This window comes from Gobius niger (genome assembly GCF_951799975.1).
Source record: "Gobius niger genome assembly, chromosome: 3".
Taxonomy (NCBI): domain Eukaryota; kingdom Metazoa; phylum Chordata; class Actinopteri; order Gobiiformes; family Gobiidae; genus Gobius; species Gobius niger.
In genome coordinates, this window is record NC_136854.1 from 31,114,616 (window position 1) to 31,134,031 (window position 19,416).

The 19,416-nt window shown below is 42.4% G+C and overlaps 3 protein-coding genes across 3 annotated transcripts; all 3 read right to left on the minus strand.

The window, feature by feature from the left end:
• Window positions 1-246: 246 nt before the first annotated feature.
• Window positions 247-5,855, minus strand: fam161a (FAM161 centrosomal protein A; the record flags this gene model as incomplete). Its single annotated transcript, XM_079553690.1, has 7 exons — window positions 5,619-5,855; window positions 4,058-4,317; window positions 2,285-3,469; window positions 1,847-2,014; window positions 926-1,025; window positions 695-831; window positions 247-517 (listed from the first exon to the last, which is right to left on the minus strand). Exons 1-7 carry the CDS (start codon window positions 5,757-5,759, stop codon window positions 247-249), a joined length of 2,262 nt encoding a protein of 753 aa, XP_079409816.1. The 5' UTR covers window positions 5,760-5,855.
• Window positions 5,856-6,725: 870 nt separating this feature from the next.
• cct4 (chaperonin containing TCP1, subunit 4 (delta)) lies at window positions 6,726-13,249 on the minus strand. Its single transcript, XM_079553752.1, has 13 exons — window positions 12,941-13,249; window positions 11,745-11,797; window positions 11,576-11,665; window positions 11,131-11,239; window positions 10,348-10,612; window positions 9,535-9,667; window positions 9,180-9,319; window positions 8,948-9,044; window positions 8,736-8,846; window positions 8,350-8,480; window positions 7,228-7,462; window positions 6,937-7,050; window positions 6,726-6,863 (listed from the first exon to the last, which is right to left on the minus strand). The coding sequence occupies exons 1-13, from the start codon at window positions 13,056-13,058 to the stop codon at window positions 6,849-6,851; spliced, it is 1,611 nt and encodes a 536-aa protein (XP_079409878.1). The 5' UTR covers window positions 13,059-13,249; the 3' UTR covers window positions 6,726-6,848.
• A 3,898-nt stretch (window positions 13,250-17,147) lies between these two features.
• On the minus strand, window positions 17,148-18,770 carry LOC306961080 (E3 ubiquitin-protein ligase TRIM21-like; the record flags this gene model as incomplete). The annotated part of the gene is made up of 1 exon (XM_079553691.1): window positions 17,148-18,770. The coding sequence occupies one exon, from the start codon at window positions 18,768-18,770 to the stop codon at window positions 17,148-17,150; it is 1,623 nt and encodes a 540-aa protein (XP_079409817.1).
• Window positions 18,771-19,416: the final 646 nt, after the last annotated feature.

The following is a 19,416-nucleotide window of genomic DNA, read 5'->3' on the forward strand; positions in this document are numbered from 1 at the left end:
AATTGTATTTTGGGATATTTTACACTCTTTAAATCTTTTTCTTTGACCTGAGAAGAAAGTAATGTCATTCTTCTTTCTACAGTATACGGTGAAATGATAAGAATCTGTGCCATTCAGTGTTACTTTGCTGTCTACAAAAATAAATACACTTTTCCATTATTTTCCCATTTCTTAATAAATCTAATATTCAGAACAACTTATTTGAGGATATTGTGGTAGTTTAAACAAAAATATTATGCCTTTCACTCAAGCTTCCTCCCCTTTGCTTCCTTCCTGCCCCTCCTCCTCTGAATACTCCTCATGGTCGTCTGAGTAGTCATAGTTTTCATCTGACTGTTCGTCTGCAGGACAGTCCTCCCCCGACGGGTGCTCGCGGCGCTCCTCTCTCGCTCCTTCGTACTGCTCCTGTTGTTTCACCGTTTCAGCCTCGTTTGGGTCGGACTCAGTGCCATCATCGGCCAGGTAGATCTTTCTGAAGTGCACCGGCTTGTACCCCATGTCCGGGTCGTCTCTGTCGCTGGAGAAATGATAAGACATGATTATTTGTAGAAGGGTCCAGGAATTATTCACGGTTACTTACTAATTAACAAGCTATGTACGAAATATGACCAAAAACACTTTCTACTCCAGGATTTTTGTGAGGTTTTACACATTTAGTAAATATTTGGCCACAGATAAATGCCCCGAGCTGCACCTGTGCTTGCTGTCAGTGGAGGAGGAGGGTTTGCGTGCGGAGGCGTGCGTAGCAGATTTCCGGATGAAGTCGTCGGTCAGATCACAGCCCTGAAGAGCCTCGGTGTAGCGCTTCTCTGCTGCCGCCTTGGCATTCCTCTGAAATGAGATGGGAGTCACATTAAACGTGTGTTTTATAACTAAACATGATGAACTCTCCTCTGAACAGTTCATGTAGCATGTTTTTTTTTACCTGTGCCACCTGCTCCAGTAGAAGCGGCCTCCCCTTCACTCGCTGTCTCATCTCCTCGATTTCCTGCTGATATTCCTTCTTGCGCTGAAGGTCCATTTTCCTGCAGACAGAACAGGACAGAACACACATAAATATACAATATGTAATATATGACCAATATGCAGTCGAGTTAAGAAATGACTGTGTCTATCCAAATAGTTCCCCCCAATTTTTCTTTGTGTGTGTTTTGTTGTGTTTCGATCCATATTTGAATAATCTTTCAACAAAAACAAACTTCTCCTGAGGTCCTACGTACCTCGAACTGATTTGGATATTTTTGTTTCAGCTGTTTTAGATCAAAATTGCATTTTCTCACCACCACAGTGTAAAAAACTGATATGTTCTTACCAGAGCCTAAACGAGTTGATGCGTACCTGTCTGGTCAGTGCTCAGTCACGCAAAAAGACCAAAGATGTTGTTAGCATTTGGCCTCTCCCAGTATTCCTAAGGCTCCAAATGGGGTGAAGTTTGAAGCAACCACGCTCTTCCACGGGCACGCACAAAGACCAGTCGCATCAACTCGTCTAAGCTCAGGTAAGAACATATCTCAGTATGGAAAAATGATGGCCTGTTCCTTTAAGATGAATTATTGGCGCTTTATAACTTTTTTTCGCTCACTGGCTCCTGTTGTGAATGTTTTTTTGTTTAGTGTACCTAATCCAAACTGAACTGGCCAGAGAGTTAAAAACCAAAATAGAAATATAGTAGTATTTGGCTTGGTGCATTGCATTATAATCAAGCCCTACAAAATTACCTAATAACTTATTATAGAAGTGTTCATCAACGTGTCATTACAGAACAAAAGCCGCAAATTATTTTTTACTAGCCTGCTGATACCATGTAAGGACAAAAACTTCCACCCCCAACAGGCAGAGCATTTACCTGAATTCCTTGAGCTTGCTGGGCTGCGTCTGGGACAGGGACACGTGCGGGTCGTTGGCCTGGGCGCGTTTCACCACCACAGTCTGCAGCCTCTTCTCTCGCTGCCTCTGCTTCTCCCTCCACTGCTCCTCCTCGGCGTCCGCCTTCGTCCTCTGCTCCAGCGCCCTTCTGCTCAACCACAAAGCCTCGTAACTTCACCACTCCATCATCTGGAGTCAGGGCGGAGGGACCAGGGGGGAGGGAGGGGGGATGAGTGGTACGGGGCGGGGGCACACTGCCGAGGGAGCGGGTACAGGAGAGCCGGGTCGAGAGTGTCACTGTGGGAGGGAGAAGGTGGGGTTATGAGGATAAACGGGGGATTTGGGATAAAACCGGACGATACTAAGGCTGTACAAGGTAGTGGATGGTTGTGATGTGAACGTAACCTATCACTCCCACCTGACGGCCTCCTGGCGCTTCCTGGTGGCGCTGGTGCTCTTGGTGGGCAGGACCTCGGTGCTGCCGGACAGGGACGAGCAGAGGCTGGAGGTGGGGGTGCGCGGCGGCTCGGGGCTGACGTATGGCCAGCGCAGGGATCGCGGGCTGCTCTGCTCCTTCTCAATCTCCGCCAAAATCCGCTCGCGATGGGACGGGATTTGTGCCGTCTTCAGCTGGAACGGCTCACAGGACGTGGTGGGCTTCACCTCCTTGCGCTTCTCCAGGTGCTTCTTAAAGCGCCTGTAGCTGGCGTCAAAATCCGGGATTTCTTTGTTGATCTTTGGTTTATGGGTGCAATCTTTTGCCATGTCATCTTTAGTCTTTTTGCGCTCGCTGAGTCGTCGCGTGAGCATACTCGGCGGCATGGAAGCACTGCAAAGCAACTCCTGAGCTCGCATTTGCATCTTGATGGAACGATACAGCTGCTCCTCTTTCATTTGCTCCCCAGTGGCTGCAGCGTACACTGATTTGGGCACTGGTTTGGCTTTGAACAGTGTAATTTTTTCCTGACCTGACAATGCTGCCTTCTGCTGTTGCCTCTGCTCCTTCTTCAGTCGCTCTCTCTCTATAAAACTAAACGGTTTCTGAATATTTTTGAGGTAATTTTCGTCTCTGATGATCTTGCGTCTCTCCTCGCTCTTCTCTTGCAGCTCCTCAAACAACGGTAGATGAACGTGCGCAGGGACCGGGCTGGCTCTGAACTTTCTGTGGCATTCGTTTAGCTCTTCAAGTTGTCTCTTTAGGTCTGCGTTTTCGTGTTCGATTTCCGAGCGTGATTTTATGCCTCGCTTCCTCCGCTCATCTTCTCGAACCATCATGTCAAAAGGCTCAGGCACTGTCACCCTGTGCTTCCACTTCTCCCTGCTGGACCTCTTCTGTCCTCGCACCTTTTTGGGACTGGTTTGGTCCCACGGCAGGCTGCGCAGAGAGGAGGACAGGCCGTGCGTTGGAGGTGAGAGTTTGAAGTCCAGCCACATGTTTTTGATGTGTTCCTTTGGGCAGAACTTAAGGCCGTTCTCCACACAGCTGGTGTCGATGTCGCCCTCTTCATCTGACGAATCAGAGAGTCCGTACCGCAGCTCAACCGCAGAGAGAGACTTCTTCAGACCATGGGGCAGCAGTGGACTGCTGTGGGACCAACTCATCCTGAGCAAAAAAAGACAGGTTGAATGAAAATATGAAAACAATAATATGAAAGTGTTTCTCTGAGCATGTCTTATGTCAACCCTGTATGTGTGGCCATATACCACATTGTAAATGCCTGATCTAGACAGTTTTCGGCAACTAAGTGGTTGATGGTGGTCAAAGGGTCTGATGACACATATCTGAGCAACCAATTCTGTTAGTCTACCCCAAGGCAGCTGTGGCTACAAAAATATTCCTTCTGAAAGTAACACTGTGGATGACTTGTGTCATGTAAAAAGTGCAAAACAAACAAGAATCCCTTGGAACAAACTGTCCATTGTCCATGGTGTACCTTGCACACTTTTGAACTGTCCATGTACAATCATAATAAAACTTATAATAATCCTAACCAAACCTAGAAAAAAACATCACACAGGACTGTTTATCCCAGAAAGTTTACTTTATTCCTTATCTCATTTTACTTTTTGAGCACTCATTAAAAAGTCAGACGCCTCTCTAGGCATCGTGATAAGTGTCTAAAAATGTAAATGTCTAATAATGTCTAATAAAGAAACATCTCTAAACCCTGAACTTGCACCAGCCTCTGACCTGTGTCCAGCGTCTCCGGCCGACTCCAGCGGCTCTGTAGATTTGAGCTGCAATTTTCTGCGGTACATGCTCTCCAGCTCAGCCATGGTCCGCAGGTGGGCCTTCTTCAGCTCCTCCAGTTTACTGTAGTACTCTTCGTTTGAGAAGAAGATCTTGCTGAGGTCAATACGGTCTCCTGAAGCTCGCAGATCCACCACCTGTGCCCTGTTCGTCAAATAGTCCTCATCACAGAAGTCCGAGCCTGAGTCCTCATACTCCGACTACGAAAAAAGAGAGGCTAGTTTTGTTGTGGTCTGTGGAGATTTGGATTGAACATCAGATTATAATGCCCAACAATGACAACTAACTAGCATCTCTTCCCTTTCTAAAACCCTAAAGCAACAGTCTCTCCGCTGTTGGTGCAATTTGCTGGTTGTGTCAGGTCTAAGCTCATTATGTGTCTGAGGAAGACAGATGGAGAGCACAAAGGGCTCAGGGCCTCCATCAGAAACTGACTAATACAATCACACTGACCATGATCTCTGCCCAGACAGGTGTAGACACCAACAACCAAACATGTTTTAATTATTTTTATTTGACCTTTATTTAAAGGAAAGTCCCACTGAGATTAAGAATCTCTTTTTCAGGGGAGTCCTGGCCCCAGAGGGAAACCTACTGTACATGTTTTTAGTGGTAGGGGAAACTGGAATACCCGAAGTGACTGCACATGAAAAGAAGAAGAAAATGGAGTGAAATATCTGATAGCTGTCTTTAAATTAGCAATAACAACATCATTGCAATACCACAACACCAAAAACACAAGCAGTCTCTTTTGTCATTAACTTGTGTCAGAACAATTGCTAAAATGTAACTATAATAGGAAAATCGTGACTAAACCTTTTTCTGTCAGTTGCTTGCCACTTTGAGCAGAGACATTCATTCTAAAACAAATGCTGATTGTCTCTCCTCCAGATCCATCAGACTGAATTAGCCAGTGGGATTATCAACTGAGAGTGTCTGTAATCTGGTCCACACAGACTTCCATGAATAGTCAGCCAGCGAACAGGTTAAATCCTGTGGGCACCTGCACAATGACCTGGAACTGTCAACCGGTGGGCGAGAGTCGGACCAGATGAGAACATGCTGGAAAGAGTCGAGGAAAACAAACACGGGGTAATATACTGTATCTAGCTTCACTAGGTTGACAAGAAAATGAACTCTCTCCATTCACTGACATTCACCCCATCTCATCTGAACATCTCACGTCACATAAAACACTTTGAATTGTATCACTAATCTTAAAGCTTAGTAAAATAACAACAATTCCACTTAGTTATTAGTTCTGGATCTGCTCATGTTATTTTGAGTAATGTTATTTCCGCTTACATTCAATAAAGATGCAAGTAATAATGTACTGGTTATCAAGTAGCCTAAAAGCCAACCTGTGCGTAGGTAGTTTAAAACCCCCAAGGCTAAAATGTGTAGTATGTTTTGATCAGTTCAAAGTGTAAAGGGACATTATAAATAAGTGATTAATCGGTATCACCATAATTCTCAGTCAAATCTTATGTTCAAAAGTTACCTCATTGTCATAGTCCCGATTCTCGGTGTAGGGCAGGGCACGATCTCGCTCGTATGAAGCCAAAGGAACCTTAGTATGTGGATCTACGGGGGTCTTCAGGCACGAGGTGACCAAAACATTTGCCCGATGCGCGTTAGCCATGTCTACAGGGTAATTGCTGTGATTTTAAGAGTGTTTTAAAGATATTATTGAAGTGTCTTACTCCGCGGCGGGGGATAAGCGGCCGTGTTTAACAGGAGCAGGTGCGTTACTTAGCAACGGAGGAGCTTGGGAGGAAGTGACGAAACCAGGCCGGAAGTACACAAAAGAAATAATAAAAATGAAATAAACGTGTTTATTATGCACACTAAACGGAACAAGTTTATAAAGTGTATGGGAATTATGTTTAATACAAAATAGTTTCCATTTTATTCATCCAGTCCAGGGGTGTCCAAAGTGCGGCCCTCAGACCATTTTTTGGTGGCCCTCGGCCTTATTGCTTAATCGGTACACAATGTCAAACATGGTCCCTTTTATTTGAAATGTAATAATTTTAGACAATTTTAACAACAAACATGTCGTTTATTGTTTATTTATAATTGTAAGGTATGGGGCACAATTTAAACCTCTGCTAGTCGAAGGATTCGTGGCACTAACCACCAATCTATGGGCCTTCACCCCGTGTATGCTTATGCGGCCCCCATGAAAAAAGTTTGGACACCACTGATCCAGCCAGAACTCAACAATGGCTGTTGAAACTTACAGTATGGTTTGTTTATTCCCATCCCATTTTAAATTTGGTTTAGTAAGGGTTTAGGCTTGCAAGACCTGGTTTAGAGCTGGTGGTAAATATTTTCAATTTTCTAACTTTTGTGAACCACTAATTGCATAATAGAATTTGATGTTAGCTTAGTCAAAAGCTACAGCTTGGTATATGGTTTGAGATTAACTGAAGGTTACTGTGTTCAAGCAGGCCCCCCCTATAGCCCCACCAGTAAGTTTTTGGGACACTTCAATAAAAAGAATATACTTTAAATATGTTGAAGTGACGCTTAGAAGGTAAATGTGCTGGACAAAAAACATTTAAATCAACATTCTTCATCTGAAATGGACCACAAAAACAACAGCTGGAGTGTCAACAAAAACAGCCTTTTATTAAATTACTGAATGTAACAACTACAGAGAAATCTGAACAGACACGTGTCGGTCTTCTGGTTGCTGCAGAAGTCAGGCTTGAAGACAGGAGCAGGTTTACCGAGTATTCACCTGCAACACAAAACAAACAACATTCAGGAGGAGTTGGACAAAAGGTTTGAACTTTTGAAGAAAAATATCTTACCACATCATCGATCTTGAGGATGCTGCGGACCGTCTCAGTGGCCAGAGTCAGAGCAGAGATGGACACGAGCAAAGGCTGAACCACCAACTCTTCCAAGATATTAGAGATTCCTCCCTATAAAAAAAAGAATGTAGATTAGTTACTTCTCCTTACATTAACACAGGCTGGTCTGGACAAGTTTGTAACAGAGCCAAATCTATCCATTTTAACATATTTTTGTATAAATATATAGAAAGATAAACATTCCCATCTGCCCCTATAAAAGTCTGAAAACAACCGACTGCAGCCCACCTTGCGTACGTTGATCCCGGCCACCTTGTCTCCCTGCGCGTGCCTGTTGCGCAGCTCTGTCACCGTGGCGATGGGGTTAAGGCCGGCGTTCTCGGCCAGAGTGGACGGAATCACCTCCAGAGCGTCGGCGTAGGCCCGGACACAGTAGGCCTCCATCCCGGCCAGAGTACGGGAGTATTCAGCCAAACGCAAGGCCAGCTCAATCTCAGGGGCACCACCTCCAGCAATAAGAGCCCTGAGAACAGACAGGTACAAATGTATTACGGTTAGGACCAAACATACAATTAGGGGACCGCCTTTCATCCCCATTGCCAGCTAAAGTTAACCTTTTACACTGGTATATTTTTAGTCTTATCGTTAGCTGCCACAGATTCATAGAAATATCACAAGATCCATTATGCTGATCATTTCTCTGAAAAACGTAAGTGTATGAAAGCCCCCCAGCTGAGTTACCACGGTAACCAGGTGTATAAACGATGGGGAGCTGTTCAGTTTCTGTTTCTCTGCTCGTTACGCCCCAGCAGGAGTTCAGCCACTGGAGCGCCTTTGTCAGAGAGGGCCAGGAAAATGTATCACACCTTTCATTGAGAGATTCCACATTGGACAAACTACCAAAGGCATTTTGTTGTATTTATCCATGAAAGGTAATACACACACACACTTTAGTTCAGACAGAGATTCAGACCTTTTCATGTTGCAACCTCTAAAACATTGATACAAACTGGGGGCTCCCACATTTAATGTAATTAGTGCTTGTACTTGCTTCAATGGTCAAAACATTTAAAATCTGGTTTCATTTAAAAATGCCACAAATACCGGGAGGCAACTATGAAGAATTTATAGCATAAAACATATTTTGAGTGATTACACCCTTTTTCCTGTATAAATTATGAATGAACACACGGGATTAATAACGTCTTCAATGAGGTTCGCACAATGTAAATAGTGTTGAAAATAAAGATAAGCCAAAACAAAGTATTGCTAAACTTTCGGTACTCTATATTATAGTTTAGTGCATTTCGATAATTTTATATGACATAATAATGTTTCTCAATATAGTAACATATGCTACGGAAATATTTGGTGGAAAAGCATCCCTGGCTCTTGTTGAATTTGACTGACCTCTTCTTGACCAGGCAGCGGATGACACACAGCGCGTCGTGGATGGAGCGCTCGGCCTCCTCGATAACCAGTTTGTTGGAGCCTCGAACCACGATGCTGACAGTTTTCCCTGGGTTTGTGCAGCCTGTGATCTGCGCATTACAAAAACGTTTCAATATTATGGAAACCACATTTTTACTGTGTGAGAAAAACATAGAAAAAGTAAAAATTTAATGCGAGTTTTATAAACTCTGGTCTGAAAACGCAATTTACTTTTATCAGAACTGTTGAATAATACCATAAAATTATTTGACATAAATCTGGAAGCTAACCTTTGTCTTGTGTTCTCAAAAAGGCTCAAAAACAACATAGTATACAGCAAATAGTAGTATAAAAGTATTAGACACCTTGATAAGTTTTCCAGATCCGTCGAGACTGACTTCTTCAGCCAGTTCCGCTGTTCCGAGCATCTCTGCGGTGAAGTGGTCGATGTGAGCGATGGGTTTGGTACCAAGTGTCTGGGGAGAAATCATTGAAGGAAGCCATATCAGCCAAAGTTCTAAATAAAACCTTTATAATCTCAATATGAATGTGCAGGAGAGACAAAAAAAAGACAAACCTTGCAGATGAACTCGATGTCTTCCCTCTCAATTTCCTTAACAACCATAATCTTCATCTTGTTGAGGAAGTGCAGGGCCAGATCACTCAGCGCATCTCTGAACAAAAATAGGTATGGTTAAAAATCATTAGAAATGCTTTATGACCAACTTATTTTGATGAGATTCATTAAAAACAAATTGTGTCTATCTCTATGATTTATAGGAACAGTAGAAGAGAGTTTTGAGTAGTACCTGAGGATGGATTTCTGGATGAGTAAGACGTTGCAGCCGGCCTTTTTGATCTGTTTGACCAAGTTCAGGATATAGGCTCTTTCCTCCCTAAGCACTCTGTCCATTTGAGCGTAGTCTGACACTACGATCTGGTTGTCCATCTGCAACAAACAAAACAATGTTTTAATGACATTACGGATGATAACCCTTGGGAACTGTATGCATTCAGTATAAAATAGAGAACACAGATTACTAAGACCAAAAAGTCCCTGCCGGTGTAAATGTTACATGTAAATAGCTAAAATTATTATCTCTTCTGTTTTTCATGTTCTTATTCTTAAAAGACCTAAACACAGGGCAAAGGCTGATGACCTACATCTGTTTTTGGAGGAGAGAGACAGAACTGAATGAGTCCGATCTTGGCTTTTTCCACACGGGTCACTCCAGTGTTGGACACTTTCTGAGTCAGCACCAGGCCTTCCACCAGCTCACAGTCGTCAATGGTCCCACTGGGAATGAGAAGGAAAAATTCAATGTAAAACTATATTGTCACGATATACACAATTTTCAGTGATGTGTTCTAGCGCTTTCTCAAACTGTGGTTTGGGTAACATCAGTTTCGATTTACTAAGTTATTCCTACAGGAGGAGCCCCTGTCAAAGTCTTCACCAGCACAGTCCCAGCACATCGTTACCATTTTAATTCTTACAGACATCTTTTCAAAGTATAAATTAATGCTAAGGCCCCCAAAATGATGCTTTCAAGTCTATTTAAAAGCCCCCTGTGCATGATATGCAGGGTTGCCATGTCTGGGCAGCCAAACCCGCCCAAAAATATCTGAAAACCGCGGAAAACCCACGGACATACGGCGCGGCTGGAATTTTCAATATTGTTTACTAGTTAACAGAGCCCATGTGCTCCTGCAATGAGAAACCGCCCCTACTTCCCTCCCTTATTGAAAAAGCAGCTTACAGAGCCTTGGATTTGCCTTCGAAATAGTGATTTTGATCAAAAATAAGATAGAAATAGACAATTTGACATTTATTACAGCAGCATCACCTGCAGAATGGCTTTAAAAAAACACCCAATACCGCGGACCTGGCAACCCTGATGACATGTCCAACTTCAAGGCTATATCTAAACTGGACGACAAAGGCCAAAAGTGTATTTTACTCTCCCTCATACTGACCCGAGTTTCTTGGTGATCTTGATGTCATGTAAGTCGACGCTGGTGGCTGTTTTGGGGTCGATTACCCTCATAACTGCATCCACACTCATCGGTGCCAGCAGGCTGGAGTACTGCGATACCACCTTTGAACACAGGGAGGTGGTGGCGCTGTTCAGTAACGTCTCGCGGTCGCTCAGCTCCACTGGGCGGCTCATGGCTGTCAGAACCTCCACACCTTTATCTGACGCTTTCTGGAAAGACTCCGAGATGGTGGTCGGGTGGATACCTGAGTGTTATAGTGTTTGAAAAAGATTACAACCAAAATATACAACTGTATAATAACAGTAAAAGTGAGCTTCAGTTCAAAGTACATCATATCTGATATTTGGTGTGGTTCGTAAAGCCAGTAGTATTTTTTGGGGGGAAAATATACCCAATAGCAACTTTTGGGTTACAATAGCAATTAGTGAATTATCGTGTCATGCTTGCAAAAGTTTAAACCACAGGGTGGACAAATTTTATTACATTTTATTTATATCGGCTACACTTGCACTCATCATTCCACATTACTACTCCTTTTGGGCATAATACCGGTTCTTTTGTTTTGTTATATCATCTGCTGAATCTGGTGAAACTCAGCTGCTCAAATAAAAAAGATAAACTAAATTGGTTAAAATCTTTGGAAAAGTCACCTTCTGCTGTGTTCTTTCACTCATTCGGGGGCAAATTCTCCAATTCCAGGGCATATTCTATCATACTTAAAGAATCGCAAAAGAATTAAGTTCTAAAACAAAGTTTTCAAACCTTTCTGCAAGAGTTTGGAGCAGGCGTCCAGCAGAGCTCCAGCGATGACGACCACAGAAGTGGTACCATCACCAGCTTCAATGTCCTGAGCTTTTGACAGCTCCACCAACTGAGAAACCACCAAGAACAAATCAGAAACAAGCAATATTCATCGAGTATGAGAAAGCATTTACACAGCAGCAGTGCTGGAGCACAGCCACTAGGGGGCACCCAAGTAGATTATTTTAAAAGCTGCTTACTCACTGCCCTGTGTGCCCCATTGGGTGATAGATACAGGTTTCATTAAGGGCAGTCACACTCTCATTATTCAAAACTCAATGTGTTATTTTAAACCATACTAAATAGTACTTTTTATCTAAAAAAAAAAAAAAGTAGTTTATCAAAAAGGCAGATTATTGGCAACTACTAAATATTTGTTAGTTGCAGCTCCATCACAGTTTCTTACCATTTTGGCGGCAGGGTGCAGGACCTGCATCTGTTTGAGGATAGTTGCTCCGTCATTGGTGATAGTGACGTCACCTTTCTCATCCTGGATCTGCAATACACAAATATTTTCTGTTATGAGCTTGTCGTGCCTTGAAAAGTACACAATGAGTGGTATGAATTCAACAGACCATTTTGTCCATTCCTTTGGGTCCCAAACTTGTTCTGATGGCATCTGCTACAGCTGTGGACAGAAAGGTTAAATGTCTATTATATTTCTCAGTATTACAGAGACTTGGTTACTTAAGTTAACATATGAACTCCATTGCGAGCACCTTACGGTTGATATTTTAGTGTAATGTTTATTCTTATCATTTTGAATGTACAATTTATTGTTTATGGTGCAATGTGATTTGGGAAGCTCCAAGAGCTGCCCCCATGACCCGGCAACGGACAAGTGGAAGAAAATGGATGGATGGATGAATTTATTGTTCATATGTAGAAAAGTAACAAATAATATGGACTGAGAGACTGATGGTAATAAGGTCTTGTCTGCCGGAAACAGCAGTGGGACTGACACATGATAAAACACTAAATACAAGCTTTCAATTTCGGTCAACGTAATGATGACAAACTGACCCTAATGAAGACAGCTGAAGTACAGCTCAGAATGATGATTTAAAGTCTTTAAAAATGAGAACAGTAGTTTCATAATCGCCCTGTGACACAACAAACTCTTCAAAATAGGAGTCTTTCAGCAGTAGAAAATAAAACTACCCATGTAAAGGCAATTACAACATTGCACAAATGAAATTAAATACTACCATAGGCTATGCTTCCGCTAAGGAAATGTTTATATCATGGTTAAAAGTTTAAAAAAAAAATTACCATTACAATGTGGTCTATACACATCTGCAAGTGATATGATTATGGTGTATATGGTTATGATTTATAAGGCAAGTCTTCACAGAATTACTCAACAGAATAATTCTTGCCACATAAAAGATTTGAAGGTTACAGTAAATGTGGATGTAAACAGTTTCTGCTAAGAAGCCACATAAGTCCAGGCGTGGTCCTTTTATAGTGTCATGTCGAGACCCCTCCCCTTAATGCCAATTCATTGTGCTGATCATTGGCACAGTACATGAAAAGTAAGTAGGATCCTATACAGTACACCTACAGTACATGAATTGCCCGATCCAATAACAAGATGCATGTCATCTGCAAGATTAATAAGGATTATCCCTTTATTTGTGTGAACTCTGAGTGTCAAACTGTGGGCATGCTAGAACTAGCGGTACGTAGCTTTAGCATTAGCATTAGCAATGGGCTTTTATTTATTGCCCTAGTCACGGTTTCTTTGCTGAATAGGACTTTATTAACGAACCTTTAGCGGCGGAGATGTTGCTAAAGCGGATTTGAGCTGGCTTGTCGCGGTCCACGTACGCCCCTCCTTTGTGTCTGCCCCCGGCAGAGAGTTTAGGTGCAGCCATCGCTTCAGGCATCACGACTTCCCTCTCAGTTTTTGGTGTAAAATGTCACGGATGGTTTGTAGACCGACGATGAGGGGTCGTCGGGTGAATGCGGTCCGGTCTGGAGACGGATGGGCACAGATTGTGATTCTCTGCAACTCGGTGCCGGTGGGAACCTTCCAGAGCCACCGCAGAAGAAGGCTGTCAAACAGGGCGGCGCGCAATGATGACGTAGCACGTACGGCAAAATCTGTTTTATTATTTTTTTTACTTTTTAGGGTCTTCGTCTTTCCAGTTACTAACCATTTACATTTTTAATAGCTGCATTTTAATTTATTATCAGCATTTTGACCCTTATTTAACCCTGTAAAGCCCGAACCATTAAATAATTGCTAGAAAATTCTATTAATTATGCCATAAAATTGTATATGGTTGATTGATTTGTTTATTCAATATCAAATGTGACATTGTACCAGTGTTAATTTCGTCGACTAAAATATTTAGTCTTAATTTTTGTCAAAGTGTTATTTTTGACAACTAAAATTGGACTTAAACTAAATTTAAAGTTTTTCATGAGACTAAAACTATGACTAAAATGTCCAGATATTTTAGTCGACTGAAATAAGACTAAATAAAAATGAAAAGAAGAGACTAAAATCATCCAAACTTCTATTGACCGTCTGAAAGAGCTTCAGATCATGTAAATTCACTGCCAAAGGAACAGCTCTGAGCTTTGTTCATGTGGAGCAGCTCCATGAAGCAGAGGAACAAGATTAAACATGATTATAATTAATATTATCAATGCAAAGTCGACTAAATTCGTCTTAAATTTAGTCGACTAAATTTACTTGTAATTTTAGTCGACTAAAACTAGCCTAAAATTGAAGATATTTTTAGACTAAAACTAGATTAAAATCAAATTACATTTTCGTCAAAAGACTAAGACTAAAACTAAATTAAAATGTGCTGTCAAAATTAACACTGCATTGTACAGACAAGTAAAACATACTCACAACATACTATACCAAAAAAAAAGTAGGTCTATTTATATTTTCATAATCCACAAGTCTGGATTTAGACTGACTAGATTTAGCTGCAGATATCTCCATCAACATCCTTGATCATTTTCTTTTCTGCTGACTGGCTCTTTTGACTCTATGTCCCATTCAGTTTTCCCTTTAACTTGAAATGTGCACTGTGAATGGACAGTGAAACAGAAACATTACATACAATCATTAAACAAGAATTCAGTCTGTGGCATTAGTCCTGTGTGATTTGTATTCAATGTGTATCTTAAGGCTTATTAGAATTAATGAGGCATCAGGCAGCCCTAAGACCAAGTTCAAATATTGTCTGCAAGGATTTCCCAGTGGGTGTCTGATCCACTAGTCTGGTTTAGACGGTTTAGTCATGATTAGTTGCCAGACTATTGAAACAAAAAGCGGCACAATAGCCCCCTCTCCTGGTGAAATATAAGTATGGCAGGAAGCTCGGTCTTCATCGTCTCGAACGTAATGTCCTTTTTCAGTTCTTTTATAAATTTAATTGCAAATGTCCACCCAGCTCTAACCTCAGCATTCCTCTACGTGTGTATGACTCTCCCTCCTCTGTAAATGTCCAACCATCCCAATCTGGAAACTGTATCTCCAAAATACATATGGTGAGCTGTCCACATGATGTTGATACATCATGGCCTATATCAATTGACATTTAACAATTAACAGACAAAATTATGAAATAGCCTATAAATAAGTTAATATTTCCCTAATTTATTGAAAGTAGTTTAAAAATGCTTTGCGGGTGCTTTTTCGGCAATAAAGAGACTGATCAAAAATATAATGACAAACAAATAAAACAATACAATTGCAATGCTTTATATCAAATATTTCTCGAAATTCTAAATAAGAAAAATAAGTAAGTAATTTTATTACATTTGGTGTAATCAGCTGCAGCAAAATATTTGTTTCCACCATTTGTGCAAATATTGAATGCATTGTAAACAGCGTGAATAGCCACAGAAATCTATGTGTTCAACTGTTTCCTGCGTCAAGATTTTGTCATGTTTGATTAATTGTTTTAGACCCATCACTGATTATTCATGATACAGCGAAACAGACAGTGACATGTCCTATAACCGAACACAAAAAAGAGGTCTAAATACAGTAAACTAATCTTTCATCCATTTTCTTCCACTTTATCCGGGGCCGTTTCGTGGAGGCCGCAGTCTGAGCAGAGATGCCCATGAACCTCCTCCAGCTCTTCTGGGGACCCAAGGCAACACCAGGCCTCAGAGACATAGTCCCTCCAGTGTGTCCTGGGTCTTCCACGAGGCCTCCTTCCAATAGGACATGGGAGGCGACCAGGAAGTATCCAAAACAGATGCCCGAGCCACCTCTGCTGGCTCCTCTCTATGTGAAGGAGCAGCAACTCTACTTCGAGCTCCTCCCGGGTAACTGAGCTCCTCACCCATCTCGAAGGGTGTGCCCAGCCAGGAAGCTAATTTCGGCCACCTGTATCCGCGATCTTGTCCTTTTAATCAAAGTTAATCTTTTCTATTTATACACAATTTTGACAGTGTCTCACATAACGGAGGAGGTTGTTTGACAGCTGAACGGTTGGCTGTTCAATTCCCGATGGTTGCGGTTTTAGGGCAAGATATTTCCCCCACCTTGAATGAGGTGAGTGAGAGGTCGGTGGTAGTTACAATAGGCTGATGGCGCAGATTGGCCGCCTCACTTCCTCCGTATAAAAAAGTGAAAAAGTGTATTGATATGAGAAGCTGGTTAACTTAAGTATGTGAAGGGTCCTAACATTTTATACATGTTTTTTTCCCCCCTCTTTATTGTACAGTAGTAGTAGGCCTAGTAGTAATAGTGTAATTCCTTGGTGTAGTAGGCCTAATAAAAGACTAGTGGAAGTAACTACATAATAATGGGCGGCACGGTAGCGCGGCGGTGCTCTCGCGGTGCTCTCGCGGTGCTCTCGCGGTGCTCTCGCGGTGCTCTCGCGGTGCTCTCGCGGTGCTCTCGCGGTGCTCTCGCGGTGCTCTCGCTTCACACCTAGAAGGTCCGGGTTCGATTCCCACCAGGACGGGGCCTTTCTGTGTGGATGATGTTCTCCCTGTGTCTGCGTAGGTTTCCTTCGGGCTCTCCGGTTTCCCCTACCACTAAAAACATGCACAATAGGCACAATGTTGACTAAAGGCAGCAAAATATGAGATTTACCGTTAGTTCCTCATCCAAACCCACTCTTCAATTACCCACTGCAAAAATAGCACAACTTTCTGTGCCTAGCTCGTCATTAGGAGCATGGCATTAGTACATAGAGGTAGTAGTGTAGTAACACAATATGCTAACACTGCAATATTTCCAATAGCAATGCCCTCTACTGCAATGAATGTGAATGTGTACCCAAAAGAAGAGAAAAGAATGATCAAAAGTTGCCGTAAACAACACTGCATGGCTTTAATAATATGGTTACTTTATTCAACAAGATAATAATCATACAAATACTGTATTAAGGCACATCATACATTTGTGACATCATTTATATCTGAAAATCTCTATAGCTGTTTTCAAAAACTCAAAATTTAACACATAATGTAAAATTAAACTGTTAACTCTGTTTCTTTTGAGTAATAAAAACCTGAAACATGTTTAGGCAATAAGAAAAGAAAGAGGCAGAACACAATGCAAAACAAAATGCAGTACAGGTGGACTTTAATTGAACTAATCTGACAGTTCAAAAGTATGTCAGATAAACAAAAGTCTATACCATGACAAGTACAAATTTGAGAATGTTTTCCAAAAAAAAAAAAGAAAAGGCCTGCATAAAACAAAATTTCCTTATAGTCCTTCAGACAACTCAATACAAAACCTGGTATGTAACTTGAGCTGCTAAATTTTATGAAAAAAACAACAAAAGAGTATTTCTAATTAACGATTTCAAAATCCTAAACTGCTAAGCTAAAAAATATCACATGTCGGCTATTTCAGAACATGCCAGTAGGTCTTAACTCCAGTGTGAGCCGGTTTTATATAAAACATTAATCAATAGCATGTTCTGAATCTGAAGTCATTCCCATTGAATAAAATTTGGACTTTTACATTTTTTAATACTTTCTTAACAGGACGATGTCAGAATGATGAGAGGGGCTGAGTTTTTATCATCATAATTATCAGATGGACTAAAGTAAGGATAGAGTTTCTCCTTGAAGGTGCAGTTGGTGAAGGAGTAGATAAGAGCTCCAGTGTCTGCATCATAAAAGGAAACCAGGCCCTGCTCATAGTCTACAAACACACCCACCACATCAGGGTCTGAGTTTAGACTTAGTTCCACATCAGTGTGAGCATATGCTCTGAACTGATGGGCATCGCTTAAACCAATGCTCCAGTATCCATTCTTAGGTGTCACCTTTTCTTCTGCTTTTCTGTTGACTGACTCTTTGACCACTCCTAAATCCCATTCAGTTTTGCCTTTGACCTGAACCTCAAAGTAATATTTGCCTGTGGTGAAACTCTGCTTTCCTAAAACACACAGAAAATCATCGAATCTCTTTGGATTGTTTGGGAAATTCTTCATCACATCTTCATCATAAACCCGTTTAAGGTCCTTAGACAGGGCCAGCCATGGACATGCTGTATCAGGGTCTAGAGTCACGTCCACTGCCCACTTCTTCAGTTTCTCCAGTTGCCTCTTGGTCTGTTTCTTCATTTCTTCACTGAGAGTGGAGCTGAGCTGAACCATGGCCCTGTCCACTGAAGCCTCAAAGGCCGGCTCTTGGAGGCTGATCTGACTCCAGTCCTTCAGTCCTGTGGTGGTCTTCACTCGGGGCAGGTTTTGGAGGAAGGTAAGGTGGTCATTGGAGCGTTGGAGCTGCTCCAGCTCTGTGCTCCTCCTCTGCAGCTCGTTCAGCTCCTGCTGTAGTTGTGTGGTCCAGTGTTCAGCCTGTCTGTGAACCCTCCTCTGCTGCTCCAGTATCTTCTGTGTGAGGCTGTTCAGACTGCTCTGGACAGTGTCCATCAGAGCCTTATGGAGCCTCTCTCCTCGCTCAGTCTCTGTGAGGGCGTGTCTGTCACTCAGCTGTAGCCAGCTCTGGACCTCCCTGATCTTCTCCTGCCTCTCCTCCATCAGGCTCTTGGTTTCAGCCTGAGAGCTCTCCAGCGCCCCCCGCTGCTGCTCATACTCCTCTCTCAGGGAGACCACCTGGTGGTTCTTGTGCTCCTGGACAGTGCAGAGCAGGCAGAGACAGGTCTGGTCACTCCTACAGTAGAGCTCCAGCACCCTGTGGTGAGAGGGGCACAGTCGCTCCTCCAGCTGCCCCAGGGGCTCTGTGAGCGGGTGTGTCTTCAGGCGGGGCAAGCTCTCATGGGCCAGCAGGTGGCGCTGGCAGTAGGACATGAGACAGACCAGGCAGGACTTCAGGGCCTTCTGTTTGGACTCAGTGCACATGTCACACAGGACGTCTCCTTCAGCTGCAGGAGTGTCTGAGCTCAGAGCGGCCTCTTCAGACCTGTTCCTGAACTGTCCCACCAGCTCTGAGACCAAAGTGTTGACCTGAAGCAGAGGGCGAGAGCTGAACTCCTGTTTACACAGGGGACAGCAGCAGGGCGCCTCCTGCTGCCAGTGAGTGGAGATGCAGCTCTTACAGAAGTTGTGTCCACATGAAGTGGTCACAGGCTCCGTGAACACCTCCAGGCAGATGGAGCACAGGAGCTGCTCCTCAGTGAACAGCACTGCAGACATCTCTGAAGAGGAGAAGAAGCGATGATGAAAAACTTTATTAATTTCACGCATGTTCATTAAACATATATATATATATATATATATATATATTTAGCACATGTTTTAAGTAGGAGTAAAGGGAAAAATTATAAGCAAAGGGCTTCAAAGCATCTACTGTACTAGTGTCCATGCCAAATGAACCTTTTGCTTCAAGAACTAGGAGATCAAGTGATCAAGTCCTTGGTTGCCATTTATGGAAATGATGAATTCATGGGTTTAAGCAATCCTAAAACTTTGAAAGGATATACTCATTGGCTGAATCCAAATCAAGCAAATTAGTAAGAGGTCTAATCCCAAACAGGATGTGCATCAGCAATGCATCCGCCATAAGAATGGTTCTGGCAGATGTAGGGAAAGAAGCTGTGTGCTTCCTCTCATATCTCCTTTAGGGACCTCTTGAGGTTCCTCACTCCCCCACCCTGGAGTGATTCATGCGCAACCACTGTTTATTTGACAGGCGTACATTTAATTCAATAACAAAAAAAACTGCTCAAGCCAAACCTTATGAAAGTGACACAATACATTTTATTCACCACAGCACTGTCACATCTAAAACTAATCGATTAATCAACATCTAATCAATTATTGAAATAGTCATCAGGGTAAT